This window comes from Malaclemys terrapin, chromosome 3 (assembly GCF_027887155.1).
Source record: "Malaclemys terrapin pileata isolate rMalTer1 chromosome 3, rMalTer1.hap1, whole genome shotgun sequence".
In the NCBI taxonomy this organism is placed as follows: Eukaryota; Metazoa; Chordata; order Testudines; family Emydidae; genus Malaclemys; species Malaclemys terrapin.
Window position 1 is genome coordinate 91,522,997 of NC_071507.1, and position 17,962 is coordinate 91,540,958.

A 17,962-nucleotide genomic window follows, 5' to 3' on the forward strand; every position below is an offset into this window, starting at 1 on the left:
CTTTCATCAGAGATCAAATCCACAGGTCAAAAACAATAGGAGCCTGAAGATCAGTTGCATAATTATATTTTGAAAGAATTACAGCTGAAGTTATTCAACAAAAAAGTGGCAGAGTTATAATCAGATCTAACATCTGCAGGGCATTTCTCAGTAATACCAGATTGATGTCCGCACCGTTTTGAATTAATAAGATTTCTAATTATCCCTCTGTTCTTTTCCATCCTAATATGGAAAAGAAAAGATTGTTAGCTACTTTTGGACTTGGAAATCCTATAAGATATACACCCTGCTATGACCCAGATTTTCAGCTGTCCCTACCTTACTCTGGGTGCAGCCAGGCAAGTATGTGCAAATAAGCCAAATACAGTTCTCTGTTCCTTGGGCCAGTTCTACACCACCTCCTGTCCCCTGTCTACATTAGGACATCTTGAGAGCTGCTCCAATTTATGCTGGCTGCCTCTGGCCACCAGGGCAACATCCACTAACTGGGAAGAGCCAGAGAACAGCATGTTTCGGGCACACTCCTTACACCAGAGTTCCAGGAAGGGTGGTGTAGGATATAGCTATGCCAGCTCCATGCTCACATTGGGGAAATTTGTCCACTTTCCAGTCCCTATGCACTGAACTGATACCAAGGGGCTGAAGAGACTGGCCCTTAATGCTACACACATTATAAACAACTTTGCATTCTACTGTATCATTTAACCATTATTCATGTAATACATCTTAAATATTTCCCTTTGAAGAAAATTCTCCCTCCTTAGCCAAAGAGGATCTGATTGGGGGGGTGGATCTTGATGATGATGATGATCTTTTTTAGGAGACACCATTTCCATGGACCAGACTAGTGGTTTACAGTGATCGCTATTAAAAAATGGAAAAAATGACTTGCCTTATATTTTTCATTCTTGATTTTTTTTTTCCAGGATTCTCACACTTGGGGCTTAGTTTCACGGCACAACTTCTCCCAGGTTTCAGGCCCTTAAGTACACCAGCAACAGGTAGGTGTGTGAACAACACTCCCTGTTGGTGGTCAAACACCTCTAGTCACTTCCTGATTTACCACAAAGTGAAGGCTCATCAAACCAAATAAGTCAATCACAAAAACAAAATGTCTGAAAAATTAATTCCTAAAAAAGAAGTTGAATGAATACAAAAATAAAGTCTATATTGAAAAGGTTTTCCTCTCTGAAACTGAGTGGATGTGGGTGGTCGAGTGAGAATCCTGAAAGATGATGACTTCAGAGAAGCAGAATTACTAAATAAGTAATTTTCTCTTCTCCAAAGATACTATCTGTATAGAATCCCCCTCTTGGAAAGAAAACAGCGCAAGTGGATGTCAAAAAGAAAAATAGCATCATTAAATAATTATAGCAGGCAGAAAGAACAAAGCCAAAGCTGATAATGTTTTTTTTCTTTTTAAAAGTATACTTAAGGGTAAGACAGCTTCCCTCCAAAAAAGGTGCAACAATGACAGGATGAATAAAAAATACAAAACAAGCTTCACAAATTTGGCCAACTCAAGGAACATGCCCCCAAAGTTACAAAACTCTAGATGCTAGAAATTTGGACTTCAAGGGAGGTTGGGCAGGATTGAGAGACTGAGGCAAGATTGCTTCTGTGCTTTGTAAATGTATGGAATAAGGACCATTTGACTACTTTGCATATGTCCATAAAGAAATCTTTCATGAGTTAGGCAGGGAAAGCTGGGGAAAATATTGTCAAGATGAGTTAGCTCATTAAGGTGGAACTCCATAACTACCTTGCAAAGGCATCTCCGATGAGTCCACAGCTCTTTATTCTTTTAAGATTGGTAAAGATTGATCAGTCACAAGAGCCTGAAGTTAGCTCACTCTGAGATAGTCACTAACACTAGGAAAATAACCTTCCACATCAGCAACTTGAACTCACAGGTACTGAGTGGCTCAAAAAGAGCTTCCTAGGAGCACATTAATATTCCATGACACCAGCAGCTTTTTAAATAAATGTTTCAAAAGAATCAGTCCACCAAGAACCATGCAACAAATGGCTGAAGAGACACCTTTGACCAGCTCATGATGGGTTGCTGATAAATGAACCCTAGGGTGACCAGATGAGATGAAGAAAATATCGGGAGATCGGGGGGGAGGAGGGGAAGGCAAAAAAAAAAAAAAAAAAGCCGAGTGCTGCCGGCTGAGCAAAAAAAAAGGGGGGGCAAAATATTGGGACAAATTGCGTCCCGACCACTGATCGGTCAGGACGCGGGACAAAAAGCTAAAAATCGGGACATCTGGTCACCCTAAATGAACTCAAATGGAGTTAATCTTTAAGTTAGATTCATACAGGAGAAGAAGGTAGTCAAGCAGTTTTTGAAAACCTTTAAAAATTTCAATATTAAGTCCTTCTCTTAGATAGTTTTCACAAGGGTAAGAGAACTCAAACCATCGGTTTGAAAACACTAATCCTTCTGTTCTCTTGCCAGTAATCAAGCTGTCACACACACAGTTCCCAGACTGGGATGGAGTACAGTGTCATGATTCTGAGTGATCAGCCACGGCTAGGACTCTGATCCTGGTGGGACCGGCTTTGGCCATCTGCAAAAGATCTGAGAACCTGACTGTGCTAGTATGACGCTACTAGGATCAAGTATTTATCTCATCTGGATTTGGCCAGACTTGTGGAAAGGCATACAGGAACCTCCTTCCTCAGTGGATGGAAAAACAAGTCTCTTTTGTTAATGTAGTGCCTTATCTTTTACTCAAGACACCGAGGAGTGGTTTCTCATTGGGGTGAATGGTGAAGGGAACAACATCTAGTGTCCCACTATGATGAAAAATCTGATTCACTACTTCCTGATCCAGGGGACCACTTATGAAGCTGTAACATATCTACTAAGGAATTTCTTGGGTAACAGAGCCCTCTCCCTCATTGGAAGGGCTTCCAGAGAGACAACCTTATGCTGACTTGCTTGTTTATATAAAACATAGTAGCCTGATTTGCCATTTGAATCAGGAACATCATGAGAGATATCAAATCTCTGAAGATCTTCATCGAATTCAGAATCTCCCTTGCTGGTCGAATACTGATGTGCAGTTGTTGCTCTTAGAGAGTTCAAGTTCCTGTATAGGGTCCCCATCCCTGGGTGAAAACATCAGAGGTCACTGCTATTTGGATAGGATGATTTTGGATTCAGATTCTATTTTCTAGTTGAAGACTGTTTCTGGAGTATCAGGTAGGCCTGGATGTCTGTAGTCCTCTGGATCTAATGTAAAATGGTGATGCTTGCTTTCACTGGACTCTCAGGGTACACTAGAGATAGTCTTTTGTGCAGATATACCATAGGTTTTACAGCTACAGTTGTGGCCATGAAATTGTAGCATGGCCAAACTGTCACCTGGTATTCCTTGCATATCCTTTCTGCCAAACTGGCAATGTCTTGGATATTGTCCTTGGATAAGAAGGTTTTTTGCTGAGCTGTTGAGTGGTCTGCCTTTTAGGGTGACCAGACAGCAAGTGTGAAAAATCGGGACGGGGTGGGGGGTAATAGGAGCTTATATAAGAAAAAGACCCAAAAATCGAGATTGTCCCTATAAAATCGAGACATCTGGTCACCCTACTGCCTTGCTGCCAAAGGGATGAGGCACTGGAGAAACAGCCTGAAAGAGAAACAGAGGGAAGTATCTTTGAAGCTGAACGAATTCCAAATCACTGCACAAAGACCAAAGTCTCAAGGAAATGAACTGAAACTTTGAAAACACCAAAGCACAGAGGTGCTTAAGCGAAGCACTGAAGCACTCAATGCCAAATACAAAGACAGGGATTAGGAAATTGAGGTTCCCGGAGACCGCTCCTCTATCAGCACTTATTGGCAAGCAGCAGTTAAACAACTGTAGGACAAAAAAAAAAAAAAAGACTGGCTGTCAAAGGAAAGAAGCACAGAAACAATACCTGAAGCAGGATAGGCACTAAGGGAGCTCAAGAGTTGCGGCTGCAGTTAGATACAACTTTTGCAGAGAGCTCCTTCGAAGACTGCAGTCAAGAAAGGACTGGATACACCCAAAAGCTGAGGTTAAAGCTGAGGTCAATCAGCAGCGTGGAGGTTGCTCAAACTCCTACCTGCTATCACTGCCCTTCGGGACCAAACAAGCTTTTGGGAGGTTTTGCTGTCTCATGCTAGGGTGATGAGACTCCACAGCAAGAATCCTGCACAGATGGTATCTTTACAGAAGTCAGCATTTAATGTTTACTGCACAATATTTGCAACATCCACAGTGTGTTATGTGTTGTTCAAGCATATAGTGTGAAACCCACTGCCCCAATCTTAATCTAATTACCACCACTGTAGTAAATACTGATTTTTTTCAATAGCGACCACTGTAAAGTGATGGTAAATTCACCTGCCATGTTGTCAAGTATCAGGGGGTAGCCGTGTTAGTCTGTATCCACAAAAACAACAAGGATATTGATGCATCTGAAGAAGTGAGGTTTTTTTACCCATGAAAGCTTATGCCCAAATAAATCTGTTAGTCTTTAAGGTGCCACCTGCCATGTTGGAGATCAAATACTGGAGCAATCTCACTCAGTGTGCTCTGCAAAAAAAGCTCCCCAGTCTGCAGGAAGGAAAGGGGAATCAACTCATAACTGCAGAGAATTTATACTCTTGGATAAGTCAGGTTTTAAAATAGATTAAATATATTAAAAATGGCAAACCAGAATAAGAGCATGAATAAAAAAATTCCTCATAGACATACTTTTCCGAAATATGTGTGCGCACACATGCATAATAAAAGCCTCACAGGTTTAAACAGTAACAGTAAAAATAGTTCCAATAATGAATTTTTCCTTCTTTAGGAGCATGAATGACATTTTTCTAATGACAGTATTCCAAGTAATATTAATTTAGAACTGATGGACTTGGTGGAAAGGACAGACTATGGCCACAGATTCCGCACATTTCAAACTGCTCTTGGTTCTAGTCTATGTTGTACATTTGAAGGGATCTTAAATATTGTACATTTTTAGGAATCTTGTGAAAATTGTTCCATTCTTCCTCTAAAAAGCACGTGCTATGGCAGGTTTTGTTTTTAGAAAGGAAAACAGCTTCATTTTTGTAGGGTTCAAATAACTTAAAAAAATCATACATTGGCAGATTTTTCTGTAGAACCATTTCTGTGGGCACTGTGATTAACAAACTAGCTGCATAATGTGTTAGACAAAAAGCTGGAATTAACTATTATAAAGAAAACTAACAGGAAAGGCCAAATTTTGAAAGTGGCCTCAAAAAAACAGCAGTTCAAGGGTGGCTATTCTTATTTACCACAGATGAGAGATACCAATAGTTTTTAAAATTCCTTATAAAAATGTACTAGAGTTTGAAAGACCTTTTCAATCATGAGAAGTTGAGCTATATATTGGGATTAGTAGGATTTACCAACTATGGAAAAAAAAACATGGAAATACCTCCGAACACAATCCTGCATACAAATATAAAAACCAGTATCAAATTCATGATTACATATCTTACACTATCTTATCACATACACCCTATCATACACAGGGATGTTTCAAGAATGTCTATGCATTCAAGAATGTCTATGTCTAAGCAAACTATCTGTTAAAAATGCAGGATAGAGGGACATAGACATTATCCTGGGCACAAAGCATATGAGCAATTCCTCAAAGAAACTGCCCACTAGATGACAGAAAGAAAATTAAAAATTGCATTAAGGCTAAGCTCTACTATAGGAAGCCTGGCATGGGAATTCAGCTTGCCATACCACAGCATATCACTGGGGGCTCTGAAGCTTCAGAGAAAGGGTAGAAAAACAAACCCAAAACCCTAGATGATCAAAAGATTAAATTAAAAATAAAAACTCAAGCAAATGGCTATATACATAATCTGATTTCACCAGCATACTTACGAAGGATGACGTGGGTGATAACGAATGCAAATATAAAGACTGTCAGAAAGGACAGAGATAAAATAAACATATAAAAAAATCTGTAGTTTCTTTTCCCCACACAGTTGCCTACCCAGGGACAATGGTGATCAAACCGTTCTGAAATGAGAGGTAGAAAAAAATGGAATATAATTAATAAAGTGCTACTTTACTTGAGAAAAGCCCTCTAAATAGTGTAGAACAAATTATGATTTAATTGGTATTTGCAAACTAGTCAGAGAACTTCTTAGAAACCCCCCCCCCCAAGTATTTTAATGCAATGTTACTATTATTTAAGAAATTAATGCATGACAGAGATGGTCTTCTGTTAAATTACATAAATTTATGCTTTAACACAACTGGAGAAATAAGCATACACATTTCTACTATCACACATAGAGTACCAGTTTAATTATCTGGATTTGGTCTCCAATGTAGTCTTTTTTACTCAGAACTGTAGTCCTCCTATCACTATAATTTTGTGCCACATTTCTAGATTATACATTTGAGATTTCCCTGTGTCCATTACCACTCCATCCATTAATTACAGTGCAGAAAATATTTCCCCTTCTTTTGTTATTCAGTTCATGATATCTTCCATCTCAGATCTGCTATTTTTCAGTTAGAACCAACACTTCTACACCAAACAACTTCCATGGCAAAACAACTGAAATACAGTTTGATGTAAAAGAGTTACGCTTAAGGGTTTGCTTTTCTCAATTTTTTTCTTAGCTTTTTTAGCTATCATGTTTTAAATCCTTTATTTTATGTTTTGAGAAATAATCCGGGGACATTTTGTGTGAAGGCATGATATAAAGTGGCAATTGTCTGAATGCCCACTTGCACTATCAGCTCAAAGTCCATTCTTTTTCTTTCTTTACTTAACCAAGTCCTTCTCTTCCGTCTCCCGAACTAACTTGCAAGGATAGTGGTAAGAGTCCGTGACAGTTCTGAAGAACGTTAGGGAAATGTGCTGCTGCTGTTTGTCAAGGCCAACAGGTTAAAACTGTGTAACTCTGAAAGCCATACATGTAGAATTATATTTTCCTTGGGTACGGTGGAATTTCAGAGTTTTAATATTTTATTTAGTGATTATAAAAAGCAGATTGTCAGGAAAAATCATTTTGTAGCTTCGCTTTGGAGAGACTACACTGACATTTATGACAATACTTTAAATTACTGTATGCAGGGTTGTTGTACCTGTGCCAGTCCCAGGACATTAGAAAGACCAGGTGGATGAGGTAATATCTTTTATTGGACCAACTTCTGTTGGTGAAAGAGACAAGCTTTTGAGCTTACACAGAACTCTTCTTCAAGTATGGGAAACTTACTCAGGGCAGGTCTACACTACAAATTTTCATTGGCACACCTGTGCCACTGTAGCACGCCTGGTGAAGACACTGTAAGCCGATGAGAGAGAGCTCTCCTGTTGGCTTAATAACTCCACTGCCATGAGAGGTGGTAGCTATGTTGGCAGAAGAAGCTCTCCCACCAATACAGTGCTGTCTACTTGGGGGGTTGAGGTCAGTATAACTACATTGCTCAGGAGTGTGGATTTTTCACACCCCCGCCATGAGAGGTGGTAGCTATGTTGGCAGGAGAAGCTCTCCCACCGACACAGTGCTGTCTACTTGGGGGGTTGAGGTCAGTATAACTACATTGCTCAGGAGTGTGGATTTTTCACAACCCTTAGCATTGTAGTTATACTGAAATAAGTATGTAGTGTAGACCAAGCCTAGACTGTTTGGAATAAGTAGTTAACACACATTCCAAGGAACCATTTGAGATGAAGTGGCCCATTAACACCCCTCCAGTCATAGGGGGAAAGGCAGTGTGTGTGGGGAGGGAGAAAAAGGAAGCTATGGGAATTATAGATTGTAGTAATAAGCCATAAATCCAATGTTTTTATTTAGTCCATGATTTTTAGTGTCTAGCAAAGCTATGAATTTAAGCTCCCAGGCTCATCTTTTGAAAATGTTGTGCAGGTTCCTTTTAGGATGAGGACTGATAAGTTAGATACAATGTGATCGCTTTGTGTTATCATAACACAGGTGATAGTGTTTTTGTCTTTTATCATTTTCCTGTGAGAGTTCATTCCAGGGCATTCCACTGATTTTCTAGTTTCACCCACATAGTTGTTGTTGGGGCATTTAGTGCACTGGACATGGGCGGTGGGTAGAGGAGGCTGGCCAGGAATGGCCCTGCCCACACTCCGCCATGAGGGCCCTGCTTCGGCAGAGCTGCTGGGCTCCAGAGGCTGGGGCCACACTGCCCACCTTCCCAGGGCTGAGGAGACTGCAGCAGCGCCACCACACACTCTCCCTCTAGGCCCTCCGAGGCGGGGGGAGGCTGCAGTGTCGCCACCGTGCGCTCTCCCTCTTGGCACTCCAGGGCTGTTGTATGCTCTCCCTCCCGGTGCTCCAGGGCTGGGGTAGGGGGGCTGACTTTGGGCACTAGCCAGCTTGGGGCAGAGGCTGGTGGGCGTGATGGGGGGGACTCTAGGTTCCGGGGCGTATGGAAGGGGCGGGGCTGGAGACTAGCCTTCCCCAGCTAGAGGTTCATGAACCACCCGGGGCACTGGATGAGGTACACCACATGTTGTGATAGCCATGTGTAGGACCCATGGATCTTAAAAGGTGTGTTGTGGGGGGTGCTGATCATTGTAGCAGTAGAGATATGTCTGCAGGTTTTGCATCAGTTGTTCTGGCAGAGGCTGGTCCCGCTTTGAGTTAGTGTGTCCAAATCTGTGGGGAACCTGTTTCTGATGATGAGCTTGGAGAGGCTGGGGGTTTGTTTGAAGACCAGAAGTGGGGGGTTCAGGAAAGATTTATTTCAGAATGGGGTCCCTATCAAGTATAGGTTGTAGCTGTTTGAGGATACCCTGTATGGGTTCTGTGTGGGGTGGCAGGTGACAACTAAGAGTGTGCATCAGAGTGGGATTTCTGTATTGAAGCAGGTTCTCTCCTTGTATTTAGGTGGCTCGTTCCATGATATGATCTACTTCTCTGGTGGAGTGTCCTTGTTTGGTGAAGGTGGTTTTGAACGTGTTAATGTGTATATAAGTATCGTGTAATTTCTCCTTGGAGTATAGTCTGCTATATCTGAGTGCTTGGCTATGGATAACAGATTTCTTGTTGTGTTTGGGGTGATTACTGGATCTATGAAGGTAGGTGTGGTTACCTGTGGGTTTTCTGGACACAGTTGTCTGTAGGGTTCCATTGCTGAAGCTAGTTGATATGTCAAGGAATTTGATGCTAGTGTGGGAGTGTTCCAGAGAGAGTTTAATGGACAGGTGTAGTTGTGGTGGTGGTGGAAATCTACCAGGGTAGGTTTCCCTGCCTCTCCTCTTCTTTTCGCAAATGGGCTACTTCACTTTGAATGGTACCTTGAATATGCGTTAATTACTTATGCTAAACAATATTCCACCTTATATTTAGCTGTGACATTCTGAGTATGTTTCCCAGACCTGAAGAAGAGCTCTGTGTAAGCTTGGGAGTTTGGCTCCCTCTCCAACAGAAGTTGGTCCAATAAAAGATATTACCTCACCCACCTTGTCTCTCTAAAATTTTAAATTGTAATGGAGCCCAAGATTCAGAAAATAACACAGATGCTTTTATGCCTCCTCCCTTTCTCAGTCTAAGTCCTATCCAAAGCCTGTTTTGTTTTCCCCATCTTTTATGTCTCCATTGACGTATGCTAACTGACTATTTGTAGTCAGATAGGAAAGGCATGCTATAAATCTGAAAGTCCTCAAATTCTATGCAAAAAAAAAAAGCACATCTGTCCAAACACACCAGTTTGTTTTTATTGTGTCTTTATGTTTAAGACCTACAGGAGAGTATTTTCTTGAAGAATGTATTTAGGATTATCTTGATTAAAAAAATTAAACACATGCACCACAGACTTCTGAGTTTACTATATTTATTAGCTTTTTCAAGGTTTTGTGTGACAGTTGTTTGGGCCACATATTTCTGCTATAAATCTATTTAAAATTCCTGAGTGGCTATTGAGGGTAAAGTTACTGAACCTTCTTGGGAATGAGAAAAATTCAGAATTAGCATCTTCAGTTTTATCAAGCTACTGATAAATATTTCAGGAGCTTAAAATGTTAGGTGCTATTAACTTCTTTGCTGTAGTGGAACACACAGTGGGTTCCTGAAGTGATTAGAAATTCCATTAGAATACTGGTGTTTCAAAGTGATGGGCATTGTGCATGGGTAAGTACTTTATAGTGCACTTTGCCTCACATAACTGGTACATAATGCAATGCTTGAGCAGTTAACAGAGAAAAATATAATTGTAAAATATGGCATGGAAATTATCACAATTCAGGGTGCAATCCAGACCAGTGAGCTGTTGTGTCACCATCTGCCCTGCAACCTTGGGTGCCTCACAATGCTTTGCTGCTTTAGCTCCCAAACTTGGCTGCTCTGGCTTTATCGTGGCTTTGATGGTGCTCATATTTACGCCTGGCTATTTCTATTTCCCTTACCTGAAATAAACAAACAGAAAATAACGAATGGTAACCTTTCTTTTGACCACCATACTTGAGACTCACTTAAAACTGTTGCACCAGTGCTTAGAGTGTAAACAGCATGCTATGTATAAATCCTGTTTTGACTATGCCACTATCACCTTCTATGGTGCAATCCAGACTAGTGAGAGGTTGTGGCACTAACTGCCCTGCAACCTTGGGTGCCTCACAATGTTTTGCTGCTGTAGTTCACAACCTGGGCCCCTATCAAACAGCTAAACAGCATGCAGGTCACACTCTAAATGTCTGTGTATAACTGCAACCTGCCAGCAACACTCCAGTCAACAGTCTGGCTTTCACCAGCCTTGATTACCACTTGCAGGGTGACCCTGACACACTGCCAGTCCTGGATTTTCCCCGAAAACATGTATTCTGAACTGTCCAGCCCTCTCCTGGACAGTTCAGATATTAGAGGTCTGTTGCCCCTCTAAGGGATCAATATCCAACAGTTTGCTACTTTAGAGTTACCAAAAAATTTCAGTTTAAACACAACACTGGATTAGGATTCATTAAAGAATAAGACACAATTAACTACAGAGACACAGATTTAAAGTGAGTAGAAGACATTAAAGTCAGAAATGGTTACAAGAGAAATAAAGATAATACGCTGTTTAGTGCTAAAACTTAAACTATTTGGTTCAAGGTAAAATCCTTGTCCAAACTCTCAAGTTGGCATCTGCCCTCAAAGTCCAAAGGGCTGGTTTCTTGGTCCATCTTAAGTGAAAAACCAAGTGAGCGAGACAGAAAGAGCGAGATCCCTGGGGTGGTTTTGCCCCTCACTTTTATATTCCATTTCCTCTTTGAAGTGATTTTTCTGAGCATTGCTCCTTAAAGTTTATTCAAACAGTAAAGGAGGCACTGTGGAGTCTGGGGGTGAAGGTGCCCTCAAGCTCTTCTCCCCTATTTGCCTTGTCTCCCTCTTGCTGTCTCAAAACCTTGTTTACTACTTTTATGTAAAATGGGGTAAGCACATAGTCCTTTGTTTTAGAGCTGCTTAGCCATTCCTGCTTAATTGGGGCTACATGGGTTTGAACATGTGCTATCAATATCATATGGGGGAATGAATAATTTTATGTATAATGTAGCTACTTACATTTCACTGTGGTATTATTGACCAGCGAGTTATTAGTTTTCAAATGATACCTCACAGGGGATATTTTGTATAAAGGATTATTAAAATAGTGTGTAGGGTGTGAACACAGGGATGCATTTGGTCACATGCACACAAAACATTTTAGGGGCACGATCCTAAGCATTAGATTACACAAAGTGGCTTTCTGCAAAAAAAGGAAATTTCATGCAGCATCTCTGGAGAATGCCTTTTTTAAACACCCTCATTCTCTCATATATGGATATGCTGGGGAATCAACACCTCCTAATGGTATAAAGTTCCAGTTTCTAGTCTTGATGTCATAAGATATCAAACCTTAAACTTGTCATTGGTTCAGGCAGAACACTAAATAAAATAATATAAATTAATGGAGATATCCTATCTCCTAGAACTGGAAGGGACCTTGAAAGGACATCGAGTCCAGCCCCCTGCCTTCACTAGCAGGATGAAGTACTGATTTTGTCCCAGATCCCTAAGTGGCCCCCTCAAGGATTGAACTCTCAACCCTGGGTTTAGCAGGGTATTCAGTAATAGGCAGATGAGAGCTAGTTTATATATTGGTAAAACTATAAGAAGTGAATAAATTGGGTCCATCCCTTCTCATAGGAATTAGTTAGAGACATAATGATATGTGACATCACAACAGGCTATATAGGCTAGAAATCTGAGGGATTGTTCCACACATCTTTCAGTTATGAATGTGTATTTGTTTATCTGTATGGTTACCCTTATCCCCCAGCAATATAACAGAGGATTCAATTTTCCTGGCACTTGAGCAAACACCATATAGTTACAAATAATTGAAACAGCAACATCTTATTGACGGGGTAACATTTGTTTCCTTTTGAGATTTGTCTCCTTCCTATCCCCCATCTTTGTTGTATTTTACATATTTCCTCGCTTTTTGATTTCACTCTCCTCTCCATCATAGGTTTGTGGGCTTCAACGAAGTACTGGTTGAAGGGTCTATTTAGCTGAGTGTTCACTAATGTATGGCCCAATTTAATCTCCCTTCCAACCACTGATCAAAACACAGCCAGCTAAGTGCTGGCTGAAAATTTTGGCTGGGTGTCCTATTCATCTTTTCCATATAGGGTGGCAGGTAAAGGAGGAGGTCAGGGGATCTCAAACTGTGGACTGGGACACCGAAGTGGGTCATGGCCCTGTTTTAATGGGGTCGTCAGGGCTGGCGTTAGACCTACTGGGCACCAGGGCCAAAGCGGAAGCCGAAGAGCTTCAGCCCTGAGTGGTGGGGCTCAGGCTTCGGCTTCAGCCCTAGGTGGCGGGGCTCAGTTTACAGGTCATCCCTCCTAGGGCTTCACCCCCGACCCCCCAGGGGCTGAAGCCCTTGGGCTTCGACCCCCCTGCCTGGGGCAGACTCAGGCGTCGGTCCCCCCTTGTGGGGTCATGTAGTACTTTTTGTTGTCAGAAGGGGGTTGCGGTGCAATGAAGTTTGAGAACCACTGGAGTAGGAGATACCATCGAAGCTTATAGTTGGCAATATTTATGATACATTGTCCAGAGAGCATGAGTCAAATAACTGTTGGTAGTTTTTACTGGTAATAGTAGTAGGATCTCAGCCCTCTAACAGAAGGGAGAGGCAGAAGGGAGAAGCTGCCTTCCACAGAACCTATCCATCACTTGGAAATGCCAGGAGTTCTTATCTCTTTGTTTGATACTGACTGGTATTACTGCAGAATCTGCACTGGGGGCCTCTTGCTTTGAACTTCAGGACACTTATGGTGTTAATGAATAAAAAGAGGGAACAGCCAGCACCTGCAACACGAGCAGACAACCCAAACCTCTAGCACCATTAAGACTTCTAGAACCTTTGAGTTTAGAGTTGCTTCATCTATAATGATCACATATCTGGAAGAGTAAACTCTGCCTGACATTTTTGCCTGGGTGAGAAAACTGTGGCAACGAAATGAAGATCTTCCTCTCCTCAGTAAAATGTGCAAAGTAAAAAAGATATTTCAATTTTGATAATGCCTTTCCTTCTCACATAAGCTTGCTCTACAAATAGGTCATGCTTCACAAAAAAATAATTTGTGGCTATCCATAGAAGGTCAAAAAGATGCAATTTCCCAAGGTTGAGAGATCTCACCTCATGCTGAGAAATAGCTCTTGCCTTGAAAGAAAATGTGTCTTTATTGGTTTCCTTTTTAGCCTTGCTCCCTGTGACAAAGTGGGAATATTCTGTAATACTTTTATGAAGCCTGTTTGTGCCTCAGTTTCATCTATCTGCTGCATTGTTATCCAGTGGGTGGAAGGGAATTGTTTGCTCTCAGGGCAAACACATGGGTGCGGGCGTCACATAGCTGTCTGGGCCTGAGTCTCCATATCAGTGGAGCATCTGAGAAGACAATGGCAAATCCAAGAACCAGGAGATTGATGCCTAGCAACCAATGACCCAGAGGGATATGGACTTCCCTGACTCTCCTTAGGGAAGCTGAAGATGCATTAATCCCTGAAGAGTGTAAAATCTCTATCAGGAGTCTGTCTCAGTTGGACTTATTGAACAGACCTCACGGTGTGAAGAATGACTGCTGAAGGCCCAGAGGTCCAGTCTAAGGAGGTGGTGAAGCCATGCCGCTGACCCTGGAGGAAAAGTGAGATGCCTAGTGGGTCTGTCACCTAGGGGTTCCTCCTAGAGACTGTTCCAAAGCTGGGCCCGTAGCACTGATCCTGTGGATTCATGACATTCCCTGCATGCCCTTTACACAAAGAAATTTGCTCTTGTTTAGTGGCATCAGCAAGTTGTCAAAACTGTGAATTAAAAAGATAATTACTTTATCAATTGCAGGATTTCTGCTCCCTCCCCCCAACACCAAGAATTAGTCAATACTGCACTAATAGCTATAGCTTCTTGGGTAAAGGGACTATATCATACCAGTACAACACTAGTGACCAAGAAAGAGTCTCAAAATATTGTTTGGTATAATAAAAATGTGTATGCAATGTACAAGTAACTTTATGATCACTTTCCAAATAAGACACACATTTTTTGTAATTCCTTAACTATTTTTCCTTAATCACAGTGAGTATGTAGAGAAATAGCTTTGCTCAAGTGTAGCAATTGCTCAGTGCTTGAAAAAATTGTGACGTTTCAGAAGGTGGAAATAAGAAGTGAATATGTTGGTATTTTTTAAATGGAAAATGCCACAATACTTAAGGGACCAAGTTCAGAGAGAATGCATAATGCACGTTGAATGATGCATCTCTAAGTGGCTTTTCACTGATGTACACGAGTCTATGCTGATGCAACCTGCATGCTGGGGAGCCAGAAGGTGTAAAGCTAAAAGTAGGAATTGCCATTTTAAACTCTGTTACTTCTTACACCTTTGTGTTGGATACTTTCCTGCTACACTTCTCTCTTTCCGCTCCTTAGCGTGTAAGTTACAGCAACTTGGTTTTCCTTATACCTAGTAGGTGAATTCAAAGGTGATGTGTAAGATAAATATGTATTTAGTACATATAGTAGTGAGAGCATATATTTGGGAGAATGAGTCTAAGTAATGCACCCTCTGAATCCTTTTCCTGGTTCTTTCCATCACAGCAGTTTAGACTTGCCTCTGTATTTAGCCCAACATCTCTTTCCAGGCCCTAGGACAGTTACTTTTGAACAGTCACTTTTAAGAACAATTATTAATTATTTTATTTGAGAATTCCAGCAGTTAGTGTAGGGTAAAAAGAATAATGGTTCCTATTTTAATATGAAACTTTAAAGGCATGTTATATTTAGGGCCTAAACAGGCTGACACTGTATTTTTTCAAGTAATTATTTAAAAATATCATATAGCTAGGAAACAAAGAGCTTCTCCTTTTAAAAGCTCATCATATAGTATAGACTCTTTAAACCCTAAACGTTAAACTTCCATTTTAAAGCACTATATCCCGGCAGGCCCGTAAGGCGAGCCTAGACCCTCTTGAAGCCTTAAAGTATTTCCCTCTGTCAAAATGTTTGATGAGAAACAAATATCTAATATGTAAAATAATGTTTCCTTGACATTTTCTGACATGAATCATTTGTAGGCCAGGTTGGTCTTTTAGTTTACAGCATTCCTCTCTGGAATCGTTATAAGACTTAAGTATTCACTAGTATTTAAAAGTTACCTTCTTTCCCCTTCCTTGAAGACTAGCTAGATGCAAATATCACTTTGTATAAACCTTAACTTGAAAGGATGGGCAAGAGAGTAACAAAAAGCTTCTATGGGACACAATATGTAGCTAGCTTGTCTAGGTCACCTTCTAAGTGCTTTGTAATGAACGCAAAATTCACTTTCCACTTTTTTCCTTCTACCACAGCTAACATTTCAAATGGAAAAGATACAAAACTAATCCACTAATTGAATATTTAATATGACCTATTCAGCCCTTGATAGCATACGGGCAAGTGCACTAAATTGCTCTTGTATGCATGAACTAAAAGGTTCCTACTTTGCATTAATGTGGTTCTCATCACACGGGACTACATTAATGAAAACGAGGCAAGGGGGATAAAAATGTTTTTTTTGGGGGGGGGGGAGGAATTGTTTTAAATTTAAATCAGATTTTATTTTGTTATTTAAATTATAAGAAGTTTCTCTTTTTAAAAACAAACCTGTTTTAAATTCAGATTTCATTTTATACAAAATATGTTAAGGCCTAAACTTATTACCACTTAAAACACTTACATAAAAAATAAATATGCTACACCCATGAGCCTCTATAAAAAACATTGAGTTAAAGGCTGCTTTTCTATATTGAGAAAGATGTTTTCCCCCTGATTCTAACTTTTGATGTAGACCCAAGATCTGTGCAAGAGAATGGCAAAGTCATCATGGACATTGGGACCCAGTCTCTGTCTCCAGGAGACACCATGATGTGACTCATCATGATCATCCACTGAGCCCACCTAGGTGGTCTCATAGGCCTATTTTTATAGCTTCTTTGCACCTGAGCTCTGATTGGCTTGGTTCTCAAATGATGAATATTTATGACTCTACCCACCATGGAAACTTACTCTCCAGCTAATAGAAAAACACTGATCTGCCTGGTAACTACCACTTCTTGCTTCTAGATGGTTCTGGGCACTTTAATAAATGGCCTTGCTCTATCTCCTTGCATGCGTACACAGAAGCACAAACAGAAATCCATTAATTTGTCAACTGCTTCCCTCTAAATAAAAATACTGCAGTGCAAAAGTGGGTTACACAAGAAGTAGTCTTGGATTGTTAGTTCTTTTATTTTTCTGGGGGTAGTGGTGGAGGTGGGTTGGCACCGGGGAGTTATGGAGCAGAGTGTGCAACCAGAAAGGAGCAATGCTGGTGTCAAAGCAGGACAACATTCTTCAGAGTGCAGCCTCTAGTGCTGATGTCAGCTCCTTGGAACTGGAGGTAAAAAAAACCTGCCATGGCTGCAGGTCATAAAGAGACCCTATCAGGGAGTATTTTCAAGAAATTCCTGTACATATGCATAAAAAAGGAACACATGCCAAATGTAAAACAGTGTAACAAAAAGATGGAAGGTCGGGTTGTCAGAATTAAACAACACTATGAAAAATACTCCTCAGAAGGCAATGACTTTGAAGACGATGATATGTACATGTCTGAACAATCTGGATCAGCTGGTTAGTAAACTTGTTCCTGCACCATTCTTATGGACCACCTACCATGTCTTACTATGCTAGTGAATGATAACTTCGATTGTCATAAATTTGTGTTTTTGGTGGATTAATTTACTTATGAATTTCAAGATGTTTGTGTTCAAAGTATAATTGGTATGTTAGCTTGCTGTGGGAATATTTATCAAATCATTTTTACTGTTACTGCTGGATTTCTGAAATGATTTTTTTTATTGCTCAGTATAATCAAAAATCCTAGTTGAAGATTTCCAGTTTAAAAGAAAAAATATATTAGACATTTCTGAATTTTAAACATTTGTTTTCCCAAACTGTTTGGTATGTTGCTAGAGATAAGGATTATTTAAATCTATTTAAACCCTTATGATTTATTATTTTTCCCTATAAAACTGGGTTTAGAATAAATTCTATCATTTAAAAAGTGAAACAAATAGCTTCAGTAGGAGAAATCTTTCATTTACAATTGCATTTTTTTTTAAAAGCAGTGCACTAAGTAATATTCAGTGAGTGACTGACTATTTTTACCATTTTGTTTAAAGACCTGGCTTAGACATAAGGGGTTATGAACATCCATCCTCTGCAATGACTACAGCTTCAGAGTTATCTGCTGGTAGCACCAGCAGTACTGCAACTAAACATATGTCACACAGTAATTACCTATATAAACCCCACCCCACCCCAAAAAAATAAAAACCAAGAAAACCCACAAGTCTTTCTTCATCATCCTGTAAAACCATGGATGAGTTTGTAATCAGGACCAGCAAATTCCAGCAAGA

The 17,962-nt window shown here is 40.4% G+C and overlaps 1 protein-coding gene across 7 annotated transcripts in view; it reads right to left on the minus strand.

Annotated features, from left to right (window-relative positions):
* Positions 1-17,962, minus strand: part of ZDHHC14 (zinc finger DHHC-type palmitoyltransferase 14) — a 180,878-nt gene that overhangs the window by 35,697 nt on the left and 127,219 nt on the right. For all 7 annotated transcript variants that reach the window (XR_008444343.1, XR_008444341.1, XR_008444342.1 and 4 more), the window contains exon 4: positions 5,901-6,038. Coding sequence is in view for 4 of the 7 variants with exons in the window: in XM_054022066.1 (XP_053878041.1) it covers positions 5,901-6,038 (138 nt within the window). In the remaining 3 variants the exon portion in view is untranslated. The remainder of the gene's footprint in view (positions 1-5,900; positions 6,039-17,962) is intronic.